At 49.6% G+C, this 12,111-nt stretch overlaps 1 protein-coding gene across 1 annotated transcript in view; it reads right to left on the reverse strand.

The window, feature by feature from the left end:
• Positions 1-1,319: 1,319 nt before the first annotated feature.
• Positions 1,320-12,111, reverse strand: part of ZNF275 (zinc finger protein 275) — a 21,686-nt gene continuing 10,894 nt past the window's right edge. Inside the window, exons 3-4 of the mRNA XM_017880808.1 lie at positions 8,475-8,576; positions 1,320-7,475 (exon numbers count right to left, since the gene is read on the reverse strand). Coding sequence (XP_017736297.1) covers positions 6,319-7,475; positions 8,475-8,576 — 1,259 coding nt within the window. The 3' untranslated portion in view covers positions 1,320-6,318. The remainder of the gene's footprint in view (positions 7,476-8,474; positions 8,577-12,111) is intronic.

Raw genomic sequence — 12,111 nt, forward strand, 5'->3', positions numbered from 1 at the left:
GGAATCGGGGCTGCGGACACTGGCCCAGAGATTAGGGGCTGGGGACTGTGAACTCTCAGGCCAGCAAGAGACTTCTAGGGTGTAGCACGTGATCTTTCCAATAATCTTGGCTTTTTAAATGTTCCACCAGGGAGGAGAGCCAAAAGGCACATCCCATTTCCTCAGATACCTTCTTGTTTGTTCTACAGAGGGTGGTGTTGGAAGAGCTACAGTGCTCAGGCAGGCGGGGGCACTAGGAGAGGGGCAGGAGATAATATTCTCAATCCTCTACTAGGGGCCCATAGGACCCCCAGAGGAAACCCCATGCTGTCCCCTCCTGCCTGGGGTGCAGTGTCAGCTGTGCAAATGGACCCATGCACATCTGAGGCTTGCCAGAAGAACTTGCACACGTTTTAAGAAAAAACAAACAGGTGGAATTCTCAGTAACAAGCACCATAATGATGCTTTTCCAGCAACTAAGTGACTTGCAAGTGGCGAGGGCTGGGCCACGCCGGGGCAGGCATTGGCTAGGGGTAGACGCACTGGGAGGTGGCTGCCTTGCCAAGTAGGAAGCAACCCTCAAGGGGGTGCAGTATCGCTCCACCCACCCAGAGCTGCACCTGGGGTAGAAGAACTGACAGTGGTGATGAGCATGGGCCCCTGCCAGAAGCCAGGGAGACTGGGGCAGTGGAGACAGTCATGTTGTCTCCTCCTGTTGGCTCCCATCGGGATGCGCACCCCGGAGCCCGAGGGATGGGATGTCCTTCTGCAGTTGGGCTGCTGGCTCCACAGCTGAGCCATTGGCATTTAGAAGGGTCAGGAAACTGGGGCCTGCTCCTGCCCCTGACTTCTCTGAGGCAGTGGTCACCAGGCAGAGGGCCAGCCACAGGCCACCAAGAGGACTGAACTCCTGCTCCCACCCCTATGCAGCCTAGAGAGGTGGGATGATTCTCAAGTCCCAAAGCCATGTTAATCCCATTCCCAGTCCCTGAGGGAGGAGCTGAGGATCTGGCCTTGTCTTCTGCTCCCACCTGGAATTACGACTTGGGGAGCCCTCGCTGCAGTGAGGGGAGGCTCAATGAAAGACCCCTTTCTGCCGAGGGAGAGCTCAGAACTCCAGGCAAACCAGCCTCCCCATCAGGGTGCTTCCTCTTCCCTCCAAGTGCCCAGCAAGCACTGGAATAACCATTCCCAGCAGGGGCCTGGACCCTGGACAGCACCTGGACCCCAGGAGGGGGCAGTTTCCAACTGCAAGGACAAGTATAGAACCCTATGGCATGGAGAAAGGAGCAAGGGAAGTGGCAAACGAAGCTGTGACAAAAGACGTCAGGGAAGACCAATGCCATTTAACATATATTTATTGAAATCTACTTGATGCAAGGCACTGTGCTAGATTTGGTAGGGGATCAGACACGAAAGGCCACCCCTGTCTTCTAAGAGCTCACAATTAAATGGGTGGGGGAGGGCTGAGGAGGAGGGGGTGAAGCCAAGTCCACAAACAGCTCTAGTGCAAGGCTGATTATAGTGAGTGCCAGAAAACAGACAAGGTAATGAGATGGGGGGAATGAGAAAAGAGTGCCAACAACCCAACAGAAAAATACAGAGATACGCAAATGACACTGAGGGCCAAGTTTAAAGAGACAGTTTCTGCTTTGCAAAGTAAACACCCAAAGTGATGCAATGAGAACCACAGAATGCAAGCACATTAGTAAGAGAGAAGTTAGCAATCCCCCCATCTGATGGACATGCTGGAAATTGTGAAACACTTCAAAAATAAGAGAACAGGGTGCGCTGTGACTTCACTCATTTTATGGCCTGCACGTGGTGGGTTCAGTAAAGGAACAATACCTAGACATAAAATCACAGGTTAAATTCACTGAGACTAGAAGGCATCAACTTTCACCCATCTTAGAGAACAGAGAACACACATTTAAACAGGTGTTCACGCAGTCAGGTGCGACTTGGCCGGGAAGCAGTCAAGTGGCAAAATGCAATAGAAAACAGTAGAGACCCACTCAAGCTGGCTCAAGTCAAGGAGTCTGTAGTGGGGACACATGTGGACCAATGACGGCTGCTGCCAGAAATCCAAGAACATCCCATGGCCAGGCCTTCCTCCCAGCAGGTGCCACACTCCTCACTCCTCTGAGTGCTGTGCTGCCCCCACACCTTCTGATGCCTAGAAGCTTCTGTTTCCTTGTCTGCATTGCAGATCTGGAAGGCCTGGTGTGGTCCATGGTCCATCGTGTTCTGCCAGCTCTATGCTCTGAAGACTGCTTGCTGCCCTTGGGTCAGGTGTTCAGTTCTGGCTGAATTAATGTGGCCTACAAGGGGGGTGGCAAATCACATGGTATGCAACAGGGCCACAACCCAGGGCTGTAGGTAGGGCAGGCGCTGTGCCAGTTCTAGCACAAAATTAAGCACATGGAATGCAACACCACTGGAGAAAGATGCCTGCTGCAATCGGGTGGGGACCATTCTGGAAATGCAAGAGTGGGGTGACACAGCTAACAGACACAGCTCATTGTAATAAGCAGTAGAAATGGTAAACAATTAGTTTCTTTTGAAAATTTTCACAAGTATTCAAAACTCTAATAAAAGTAATGGAGGATTTCTTTTTTCAAATGGTAGGAAAAGAACATATTTCTTTCTTTTTTTTTCTTTTACCATGTCAGGCGGGTACTGTGCCAACATAGTAACAAGGTTTGAAGGAGGCACATCTCACACACGTGCATGAAAACCCAATTGTCACGTGTATGAACTACAAAAGGATCAGGAAAAGAACACATTCCCTCGCAATAGGAATACATGAGGTTAGAAAGAAAACTGGAATGAGGTAGATGCATGAATGCACAGACAAGGATATGTGACAGGAAGCTGGGTGATATTTTGCATCTGACATAGCAGTACACCTAGAGAGCCCAAGGAAATCCACCCCAAGTTACCAGAGGCGAGAAATGAACTCGGCGAAATTAAAGGACACACGTTAAAGCCACAGACTGCGCTGAAAGAGAACACGGGTTTTACCGCAAACACTACGAACAGCTGTTCCATCAACCTTGACAGCAAAGACCAGATCTTTAGTGTTAACTCTAAAAGAGCATTTGTTTGAGAGAAAATTATTGAACCGAAGATGGGAAAGAGTCAAGGAGGACAGGAAGGGATGCCAAGACGCCACGTCCCAGTTGGGAGCAGTGACAACTTTATGCTATGTTCTGAGTTAATGCTGCATTCAATGGGATCCCTTCATAAAAGGGATCTACTTCAATGGGATCCCTCATGAAACCCAACAAATGATGAACGAATGGGCAAGACATGGCAGAGTACTTCTAGGTAAAGGTGCCAGACTTGCCCTGGTAGAGGTCAACCTTCTTTATCAAATGACATCTGTACAAAACATATCCTAACAACTCGAAAAGAGAAAACGGATCCGAGAAGAAAGTAGTGATTTCAGACACAGATTCACAACTACTCCAAGAACTGAGGCCCACAGGGCAAAAGGAATCACTATGTAACAAGTGCTTTTGGCTCCTCTCCAGCCTAGGGTCAGTGTGGAGATGTCGCATAATGCCACTGTGGTGGCCTGGGTCCATTTGAGAGGACGTTCTGGCCAAGGTCACAGGGGTCATTGTAGGACCTTGCTTCCCAGGATGGGGGCCTGAGAAGTCCTTCCAAGTTGTGTCTGCTAGGAAGCTCTGCCTCAGCCTTGGTGGGCCCACAAGGGCACACTTTCTTGCCAGACCCTCCTAGTGTCCCTGTCCCCAGCCACAACTGCTGGGAAGTCACAGTACAACCCTGGTGGGGCTGGCTTCTATCTGTGGCTTCTGTGGACCACTGGAGGGGCAGGTTCCTCGCCAGACCTTGCTGCTGTTCCTCTTGGGGGAGCCTGCTAGAAATGGCAGCTCATACCCAGGAGGACCAGCTTCTACTTGTATGCCATACAGGCTGTCAGAAGGGTTCTACTGCCCTCCAAACCTTTGCTTTAGTGCTCCTCCTGGTCATGGCTGTTGCAAGTCATAGCCCAGGGCAGTGCTGCCAGCCTCTATCAGCATAACACGCAAGCCATCGGAGGGGCAGGGTTCCTCTCCAAGCCTCTGCTCTGTTGCCCTCGCTTAGGTGCGGCTGCAGGAAGTGATGCCAGAACACATGGGTGAATTTTCCCCTAGCTGCCCAAAGCAGAAGCATATGAACCAATCTCTTTCTAGTTCTAGAGTCACTGGCTGAAAGGAGGATGTGGTCCAGGCGAGTCTTCTTGTGTCCAAGGAGATGTCTCGTGGGTGAATCTGCTGCTCAGTCACTGAATCCACTCCGAGCACTGCCAAAGCTCCCAGGAGCTCAAAGGATGGCTGGGCTGCTTGCTCCCAGATCAAGTTTGGACCACCCCATTGATCTAGGTGAGGCCAAGCCCTGCTGCTGCTGGCAGGGTCTATATTGATGAACAGTCACAGAGTTCTGGCTAACCTATGACGGGAGCATCTCCAGTGTGCTGCAGTGGCCAGGTTGGATCGTCAAGTGGTGCCCACAGATAGACACGGAGTTTGCATCTCGGATGAGGAAAGAGCCTGCCCACCTGGTGTACTCACCTTCCGATGGGCAGGGGTTGCAGCTTTTTGTTTGTAATTAAAATTCTAGAGAAAATGTCATCATATCTAGCTACAGAAGCAATGAAAGTTATGACAGAGTGGACAAGAAATGAATGCTTGGATATGTAAAAATTAAAAGCTTTCACAACAGAAATGTAATAAAACTGCCACAAAGAGCAAAGCAATAAAACTGGAAAAGAGAACATCACCATCAATATAGAAAGAACTGCTACGTAAAGTCAATATATTGGAAGGTAACTTGATAACTAGTCAAAGGAGATGAACAGACAATTTGCATGCAACAGAAACAGCATTTAAGTCATTGCATAAGAGAAAGAAGATGAGACTGGTGGTCAGGAGGCCCGGGGTCTATCCCCAGTTCTGGTACTGACAAGTCACAGAATAATGGCAATAACTATGACAATGACAATGACAATGACAGCAGATGGCCTTCACTGAGTGTGGACCTCCATGCCAGGCTGGTGGTCCTGGCACTCTGCAGGCACGATGGCAGTCCTCATGATAACCTTCGGAGGTAGGTGCTGTGATCACCCCCGTTTTATAGAGCTGGAAACGGAAGGCTGGAGAAGTACCATCGAGGCCTGATACCAGGAGAGGCTCTTGTTTCCAAAAGGAGGCGTCACCCTGCACTCGAGTCCTTGAGATGTATCTCTTCTTAGGGGCATGCTCTCAACTATTTTGTTTTGAACAAACTAGTGCTGCTTGAGGACAAGACCCATTAGTTCAAAACAATCCTAATCGATGCTAGTTTTGGATATGTATAGGGGACACCAAATTGAAATGGTTTAAGAAAAAAAGATACAGACATTTAACCCAGATTCAATAACTGTTACTAGGCGTTTGGCCTCACAATGACATTTTGGGTGCTTTAAAAGAAAAGACGTTTAAAGGTTGTTTGAAAAAGTACCACCTTAAGTGGCTATATTGTAGAGTCACAGGACAGATTAAAAAATGACAAGAGAAATAGTCCTTATGTTCTGCAAATATGGTCTTGTGGCTTGGGAGAAAATTTCTCATGAGAGCCTCATGAAGGGACTGTCACTGAGCTACGGTGCAGAGCTCGGATGGAAGTGACTGGGTGTGTCTTGAAACTGTCTGATGACTCAAACAGGGCTCCCATGTTGGTGAAGACCGTGAGGAGTCAGAGTAAAATGATTTCGTGAAAGGGAGGATGGCAAAAATGGGGCATTTTCTAAATTAATATATTATTTTATATAATATGTGATTTACAGTATGTATGTATAACTAAATTAATAAATTAAATATTTTAAGACATTTGAGTGTTCTATTTACACCCCTAAAAATTTATAAATTCAAGTAGGCCAAAAAACATGAGGGCAATGTTCTCTTCAGGAAAGCTGGGATCGTATTATAAGGACGCCACCGTGGAATAGCTCTGTGTATTTCTCTGGGGTGGGGGGAGCTTGGAGTTGATGACCTCTAAGCCCCTCCCTACCCCACATCCAGATTTGTCCTCTCTCATTCTTGGATTCAAGGCATGTGTACTGAAATACCTTGATGGTGCCTCCTACCAGTTAAACCAGGCAAACCAAGTTAAATGGTACAAGCTACTCTCGATGGGCATAACGTAACACTTATAAATTGCTGGTGGCAGTATAAATCGGTCTCAACCTTTTGGAAGACAAAATATATAAGCGCTACAAAACTGTTCATCTCCTTTGACTCTGCCATCCTCTCTGGGGATTCCGTCCCTGTCCCGCGGGACCGCGGGGCATTTCTACTCGTGGTGGGTCGGCTGATGCTTCTGTAGCGCCGAGCGCCTCTTGAAGACACGGCCACACTGGCTGCATTCACAGCGCCGCGCCCCGCTGTGTATCCGCCGGTGGCGACTGAGGCCGGAGCTCCGGCGGAAGGCCTTGCCGCACTTGTCGCACTCATAGGGTTTCAGTCCGCTGTGGATGCGCCGGTGCTTGATGAGGTCGGAGGGACCGCGGAAGGCCTTGCCGCACTCGCCACACGCGTAGGGCCGCTCGCCACTGTGGATGCGTGCGTGCTCCAGGAGGCTGGAACTCTGGCGGAAGGCCTTGCCGCACTGGCCGCAGGCGTAGGGCTTCTCACCCGTGTGGATCCGCCGGTGCTTGGTGAGCTCCGAGCTCCTTCGGAAGAGCTTGCCGCAGTGGGGACACCCGTATGGCTTGGCCCCACTGTGGATGCGCTGGTGCTCAGCCAGCCCGTTGACCCCTCGGAAGGACTTGCCGCAGTCGTCACAGTCGAAGGGCAGGTGGCCAGTGTGCATGCGCTGGTGCTTGAGAAGCTCCTGGCGATCCAGGAAATCCCTGCTGCATGCCTTGCAGGCGAAAGGCTTTTCCGAAGTGTGAAGTTTCTGATGTCGGAAGAGGTGGGTGTTGACTTTGAAGGACCGCCCGCACTCCTCGCAATCAAAGGGCTTCTCTCTGCTGTGGACCCTCAGATGCTGACTGAGGCCTGCATTCTTCTTAAACCGTTTTCCGCACTCCTCGCACTCGAAGGGCTTTCCCTCCCTCTCCATCTGCTCCCTGTTCTCCGCGGCATTCTCCAGGGCCCTACTGGGGCCGGGCCGGGGTTCCCCAGCTACATGGCTTTTCCTGTGCTCATTAAACTCCGCCACCCCCCTAAAGACCTTCCCGCAATCGCCACATTCCCAGCCCTTCTCCTCACTGTGGACTCTCTGGTGCTGGACAAGCAGGACTTTAAGCCGAAAGGTGTCCCCACACTCTTTACAAGCAAAATGATGTTCTATGGGCAGATTCTGTGGGCTCCCTCTCTTCCTGTCAGAGTCCCCATGCTGTCTGAATTCAGGACTGGGGCCACTGGCCCTTGGGGAGCTTGTGGAGGCCATCTCCTGTGGCTGGGCGTCTTCCCCCATCGTCTGGTGTCGGGTGGCAGAGGTGCTTTCTGAAACGATAAACACAAGGCAGTGTAGTCTGCAGAGGAGGACTGAGGGGAGGGCCTCTCCTTTGTCAAGAATCTTTTTCTTTCTGAGACAGCCACTGAGCATGGGGCCTGGGCTCGGAAGCCACCAGAAGCAAGGACTGCAGAAGCCAGGGGCTGAGGGGCCTCATTCCATTCTGGACACTCTCTACCACAGTGGTGCTGAGGAGGTCACCCCTTCTGTGACTGGAGAGCAGCCACACATGTCCCCAGAGGCTCAGCTGGGCCCCCTAACCCTAACCCAAGCACCCCAAGAGCCCAGTTAATCCTCTCAAACCGAACCTATACCCCAAGAGCTCAGCTGGGCCCCCAACCCTAACCTCAACCCCAAGAGTTCAGCTGGGATCCCCAAACATAACCTGAATCTCCAAAGGGCCCTGCTGATCCTCAACCTAACCTCACTGTCAAGAGCTCAGCTGGGGCCCCAAACCCTAACTAGCACCCCAAAAGCTTGGCTGGGACCCCCAACCCTAACTTCAACTCCAAGAGCTCAGCTGGCCCCCCTAATCCTAACCTCAACTCCAAGAGCTCAGCTGGGCCCCTCAACCCTAACCCGAACCCCAAGAGCTCAGTTGGAACTCCTCAACTCTAATTCAAAACCTCCAAGAGGACAGCTGATCTTCTCAACCCTAACTTCAACCCCAAGAGCTCATCTGGGCTCCCCAGCCCTAACCCAAACCCCTGAGAGCTCATCTGTTTCAACCCTAACCTCAAGCCCAAGAGCTCAGCAGAGTCCCCAAACCCTAACCTCAACCCCAAGAGCTCAGCTGGGACCCCCAACCCTAACCCAAAACCCCTGAGACGCCAGCTGATCCTCTGAACCTTAATCTCAACCCCAAGAGCTCAGCTGGGACCCCCAACCTTAACCTCAAGCCTAACAGCTCGGCTGGGCCCTCCAACTCTAACCCAAACCCCAGCTCGGTTGGGCCTCCCCCAGTTTCCTCACATTTCTTTTTCACTCACCAGAGTACTTAGCTGGATCAGTGTTTGGCGATGGGTCTGATACCAACAGCACTTGTCCTTGTGCCAGGTGAGGGACCAAGGCAGGATTCAAAACAGGAACGCCTGCTCATGGGAAAGGAGATTGGTTACGGCGACAGCCAAAGATGACATGAGAATAATGGAGGAACATAGGCAAGGCCTTTGAAGGGGAACCCCCTTCCACCTTCAAAGACCAGGCTGGCCGTAACCTTAGGCAAGTCATTCATTCAGTTCAAAGGTGTTTCCCAAGGTCAGGCTCCTTCCAGGAGCCTGAGGAAGGCAGGCTCTGGGCCCACCTGGGGGAGGCTCTGTGGAGGATCAAGTGGCCACCCTGAGGAGGTAATCCTCACCCTGCCTTCTCCCTGTCCACCCCCTCAGTGCTCACACATTTAACTTCATGCTCTTCCCAGACATGTGGACTTCCACAGCTCCCAAATCTGACTCCCAACAGTCTCTCCTCCTAAAACCTCCTCCCCACTGCACACATGCAGACCCCTAATGGGTGAACAAGATCTTGATCACATCAACCATTCTCTCACAAATAAACTCAAACCAAATGGTCATGCAATGTGCATAATTTGTGCATTAAAATGAAAAGAGTATTCTACATTACAGTGGCAGTGTTCTAATTTCTTTCCCAATAAAAGACTGAGAGGGGTTCTTTCCATGCCAAGAGGAGTTGGGGGAACTCATACTACTGTGACATATCAGGTGTGGCAGACCCATTGTGTTTCCCCACAATACAGGGAGAAGGTGAGCTTCTGTGGGGGTAGCCATGTGCCCCTTGCCCCACTCCAAGCAGGTGGTGAATTTGAGGAAGGGCTAGAACATCCTTACCCACATAGGTCACATTCCCATAATATGCCAGCACCCTCTGTTCAGGGTCCAGCTTAAACCACTCCCTTGTGGTGAGGTACCATGCCACATCGTCAAATGTCACCAAATCCTGAAAGAATTCCCAGGGCTAATCAGTCTTTCCATCTATTTTAGAATGAGGCAGGGGCAGCGCCAGTAATGCCAGGGACAAGAGGCGAGGGTCTGGAGTGGGTGTCTGTTGCTAACATGGAGGCCTAACCACAGCTCCAAGAAGTCCTGAAAAGAGAACCTGATCAAGCGCTAGGATCCCTGGGCCATGGCCCTGGCGTCTCGTCTTTCCAAGGGACCTCCGTTCAATCACTTTCCTGGATGGAAACTCAGCTTCCCCATCTGGATGATTGGGACTCCAAGCCCAGTGGATATCCAATCCTTGGCAGCCTCCAGAAGAGAAGCAGTGGGAGGGCAGGAAGGCAGCAGTTGGGGTTCATACTCTGCCGTATGTCATGCTGGGGCAAGAGACAGAGGCTGAGGCCAGATTCAGGGAGCGGTGAGAGAATCCCAAGCAAGGCAGAGGGAAGCACAGCTCACCTCAGCTTCCAGCATCTCAAGAGGGACTGCCAGGACCTGGTTTTTGCTGCTCCATCCTGGGGAGAGTAAGACCTTGGGGATTAGGTGGAACTAAAGAAAGTGAAAAAGGCCATGAGTGATGACAGCCCTGTCCCTGGATCCCCTGGGAAGAGACTGGTGATTTCCTCTTCCTTGGTTTCTGATCTTGTTGAGTCTTCTCTCACATGTTGGCTGAATGACGAGCCAGGGCATGGAGATGCGTGAGAAAACACACCTTGAACAGGGCCTGGCAAAGAATGAACAGAGGCAGGCCAGAGGGAGCCAAGACAAGACCAGCAGATGCCAGCCCAGGCACAGCCAGGTGAAGACAGACCTAGACAGAGATCCAAGAGCAGGAAGACTGGCAAGCCTAGAAGTCCATGCTGACGCTGCACAGGAAGAAGGCACACCAAGATCATCAGAAGAAATAACCAGGAAATGAGAGACCCTTTCCAACTTTGTAGAGGCAACAAAAAAACCGGATCAGGATGCCGGAGGGAAGACAGCAGGAATGGGGGCTTCTAGACCAGCAGTGAGGCCCTTAAAAGCCACAGCCCACTGACACAAGGAGGCTGGTGACAGCAAGACAGGTACACATGACAGCAGTTCTCTAATGCATTCAACCAAATGAGAAGTGGAACAAAACAGCTGGAAAAATAAGCCTCAAAGAAAAGATCTTCAAACACTAAATTGTTAAACAAAAGAGCTGAATGATTTCTACAAATTTTCTTCTTCTTCCAAATTGCAAATTATGTGAAAGATCCTACCACCGATATCCATGCATCACAGGCCTCCCACAACAGAGTTCAAAGAAACAGCTACACAGTTCCTGTTGTGATGACAGTTCAATTCAATTCATAATTCAGTGAAAAGGAAGGCTTTTTACACTGGCTCAAGGCCCACAAAATCTAGCTACTCCAGAAAGACTCTTATATAAAATTAAAGATGTTACATTAAAAAGAATGGACAGAAACTTCCACGTTTGGCTGCGATGGAGTAACAAGGAACAGATTTCACATCCTGCCATAAATAAGTAGAAAAAAATGGAGAAAATATATGTGAAACAAGTTTTCAGACACTAGACAGCAGGAAATACAGAATCACGATCCCCAAGAGAAAAGAAACAGATAAGGGGAGCCCTATCATTGCCTCAGCTCTCTGCCTGGAGGCAATTTCCAGATTGAGACTGTGTTGGGGTGGGCGAGAACCAAAGAGAGCTTAGTGGCTTTGCCAAGTTGAGGAGACACAGGCCAGCATTCAGAGCAGCTGAGGCAGCTGGAAGTTGCAGAGCAGAGTTCCAGAAAGGAGTTAGTTATGCAGTAAAAAGAGCTTCAAAAAATATGTATAAGCTTCCCTTTGAGTCTTTCCTGACTACTAGGCCATGCATGCATAGAGTGAAACTCCAAAAGCCCAGGAAAAGGGTGACCAGGAAGCTGTAAGCTGAACAATTCTCAGGACACACAAAGGTAGAAAGATATTCAAGGTCTGACCAACCAGTATAGAGTCCTCTGTGATCACCTGGGACACACAGTAGAGAATCCAGAGGCCTTAGTAGTAGGGCTGATGTATTCCTAGAGCCAAAGCTACACAAGACCTGTCTCAAAGAAAGCTTAAAAATAGGCCTCAAAGGGATCAAACTGATCCACAAATAACTACCACCCCAAATCCAGACACTCAACAATATAATCTTTATAATACCCAACATCCAATCAGAAGTTACTGAAATGCCAAAAAGCACAGAAATGTGGCCAGGGCAAGGACAATAATCAGTTTATAGAAACACACAGAAATGACCAGTGACGACTCACAGACAAGGATAACAGCCAGTTTAATGATGTACAAGCATTAAAAGAAAAACAGGAATACAGTGAGAGAAATAGAAGATATAAAAAGAACCAAATAGAACTTCTGGAGGTGAGAACTATAATATTTAAAGTGAAAATTTTACTGGATGTGATTAACAGCAGATTAGATATCACACAAAAAAATTAGAGAACTTGATCTTTTCAAAAAACCAGCTCCTGGATTCATTGATTTTTTGAAGGGTTTTTTGTGTCTCTATCTCCTTCAGTTCTGCCCTGATCTTAGTTATTTCTTGCCTTCTGCTAGCTTTTGAATGAGTTTGCTCTTGCTTCTCTAGTTCTTTTAACTGTGATGTTAGGGTGTCAATTTTAGATCTTTCCTGCTTTCTCTTGTG

Source organism: Rhinopithecus bieti, unplaced genomic scaffold (genome assembly GCF_001698545.2).
Source record: "Rhinopithecus bieti isolate Rb0 unplaced genomic scaffold, ASM169854v2 scaffold_12667, whole genome shotgun sequence".
Lineage (NCBI taxonomy): Eukaryota > Metazoa > Chordata > Mammalia > Primates > Cercopithecidae > Rhinopithecus > Rhinopithecus bieti.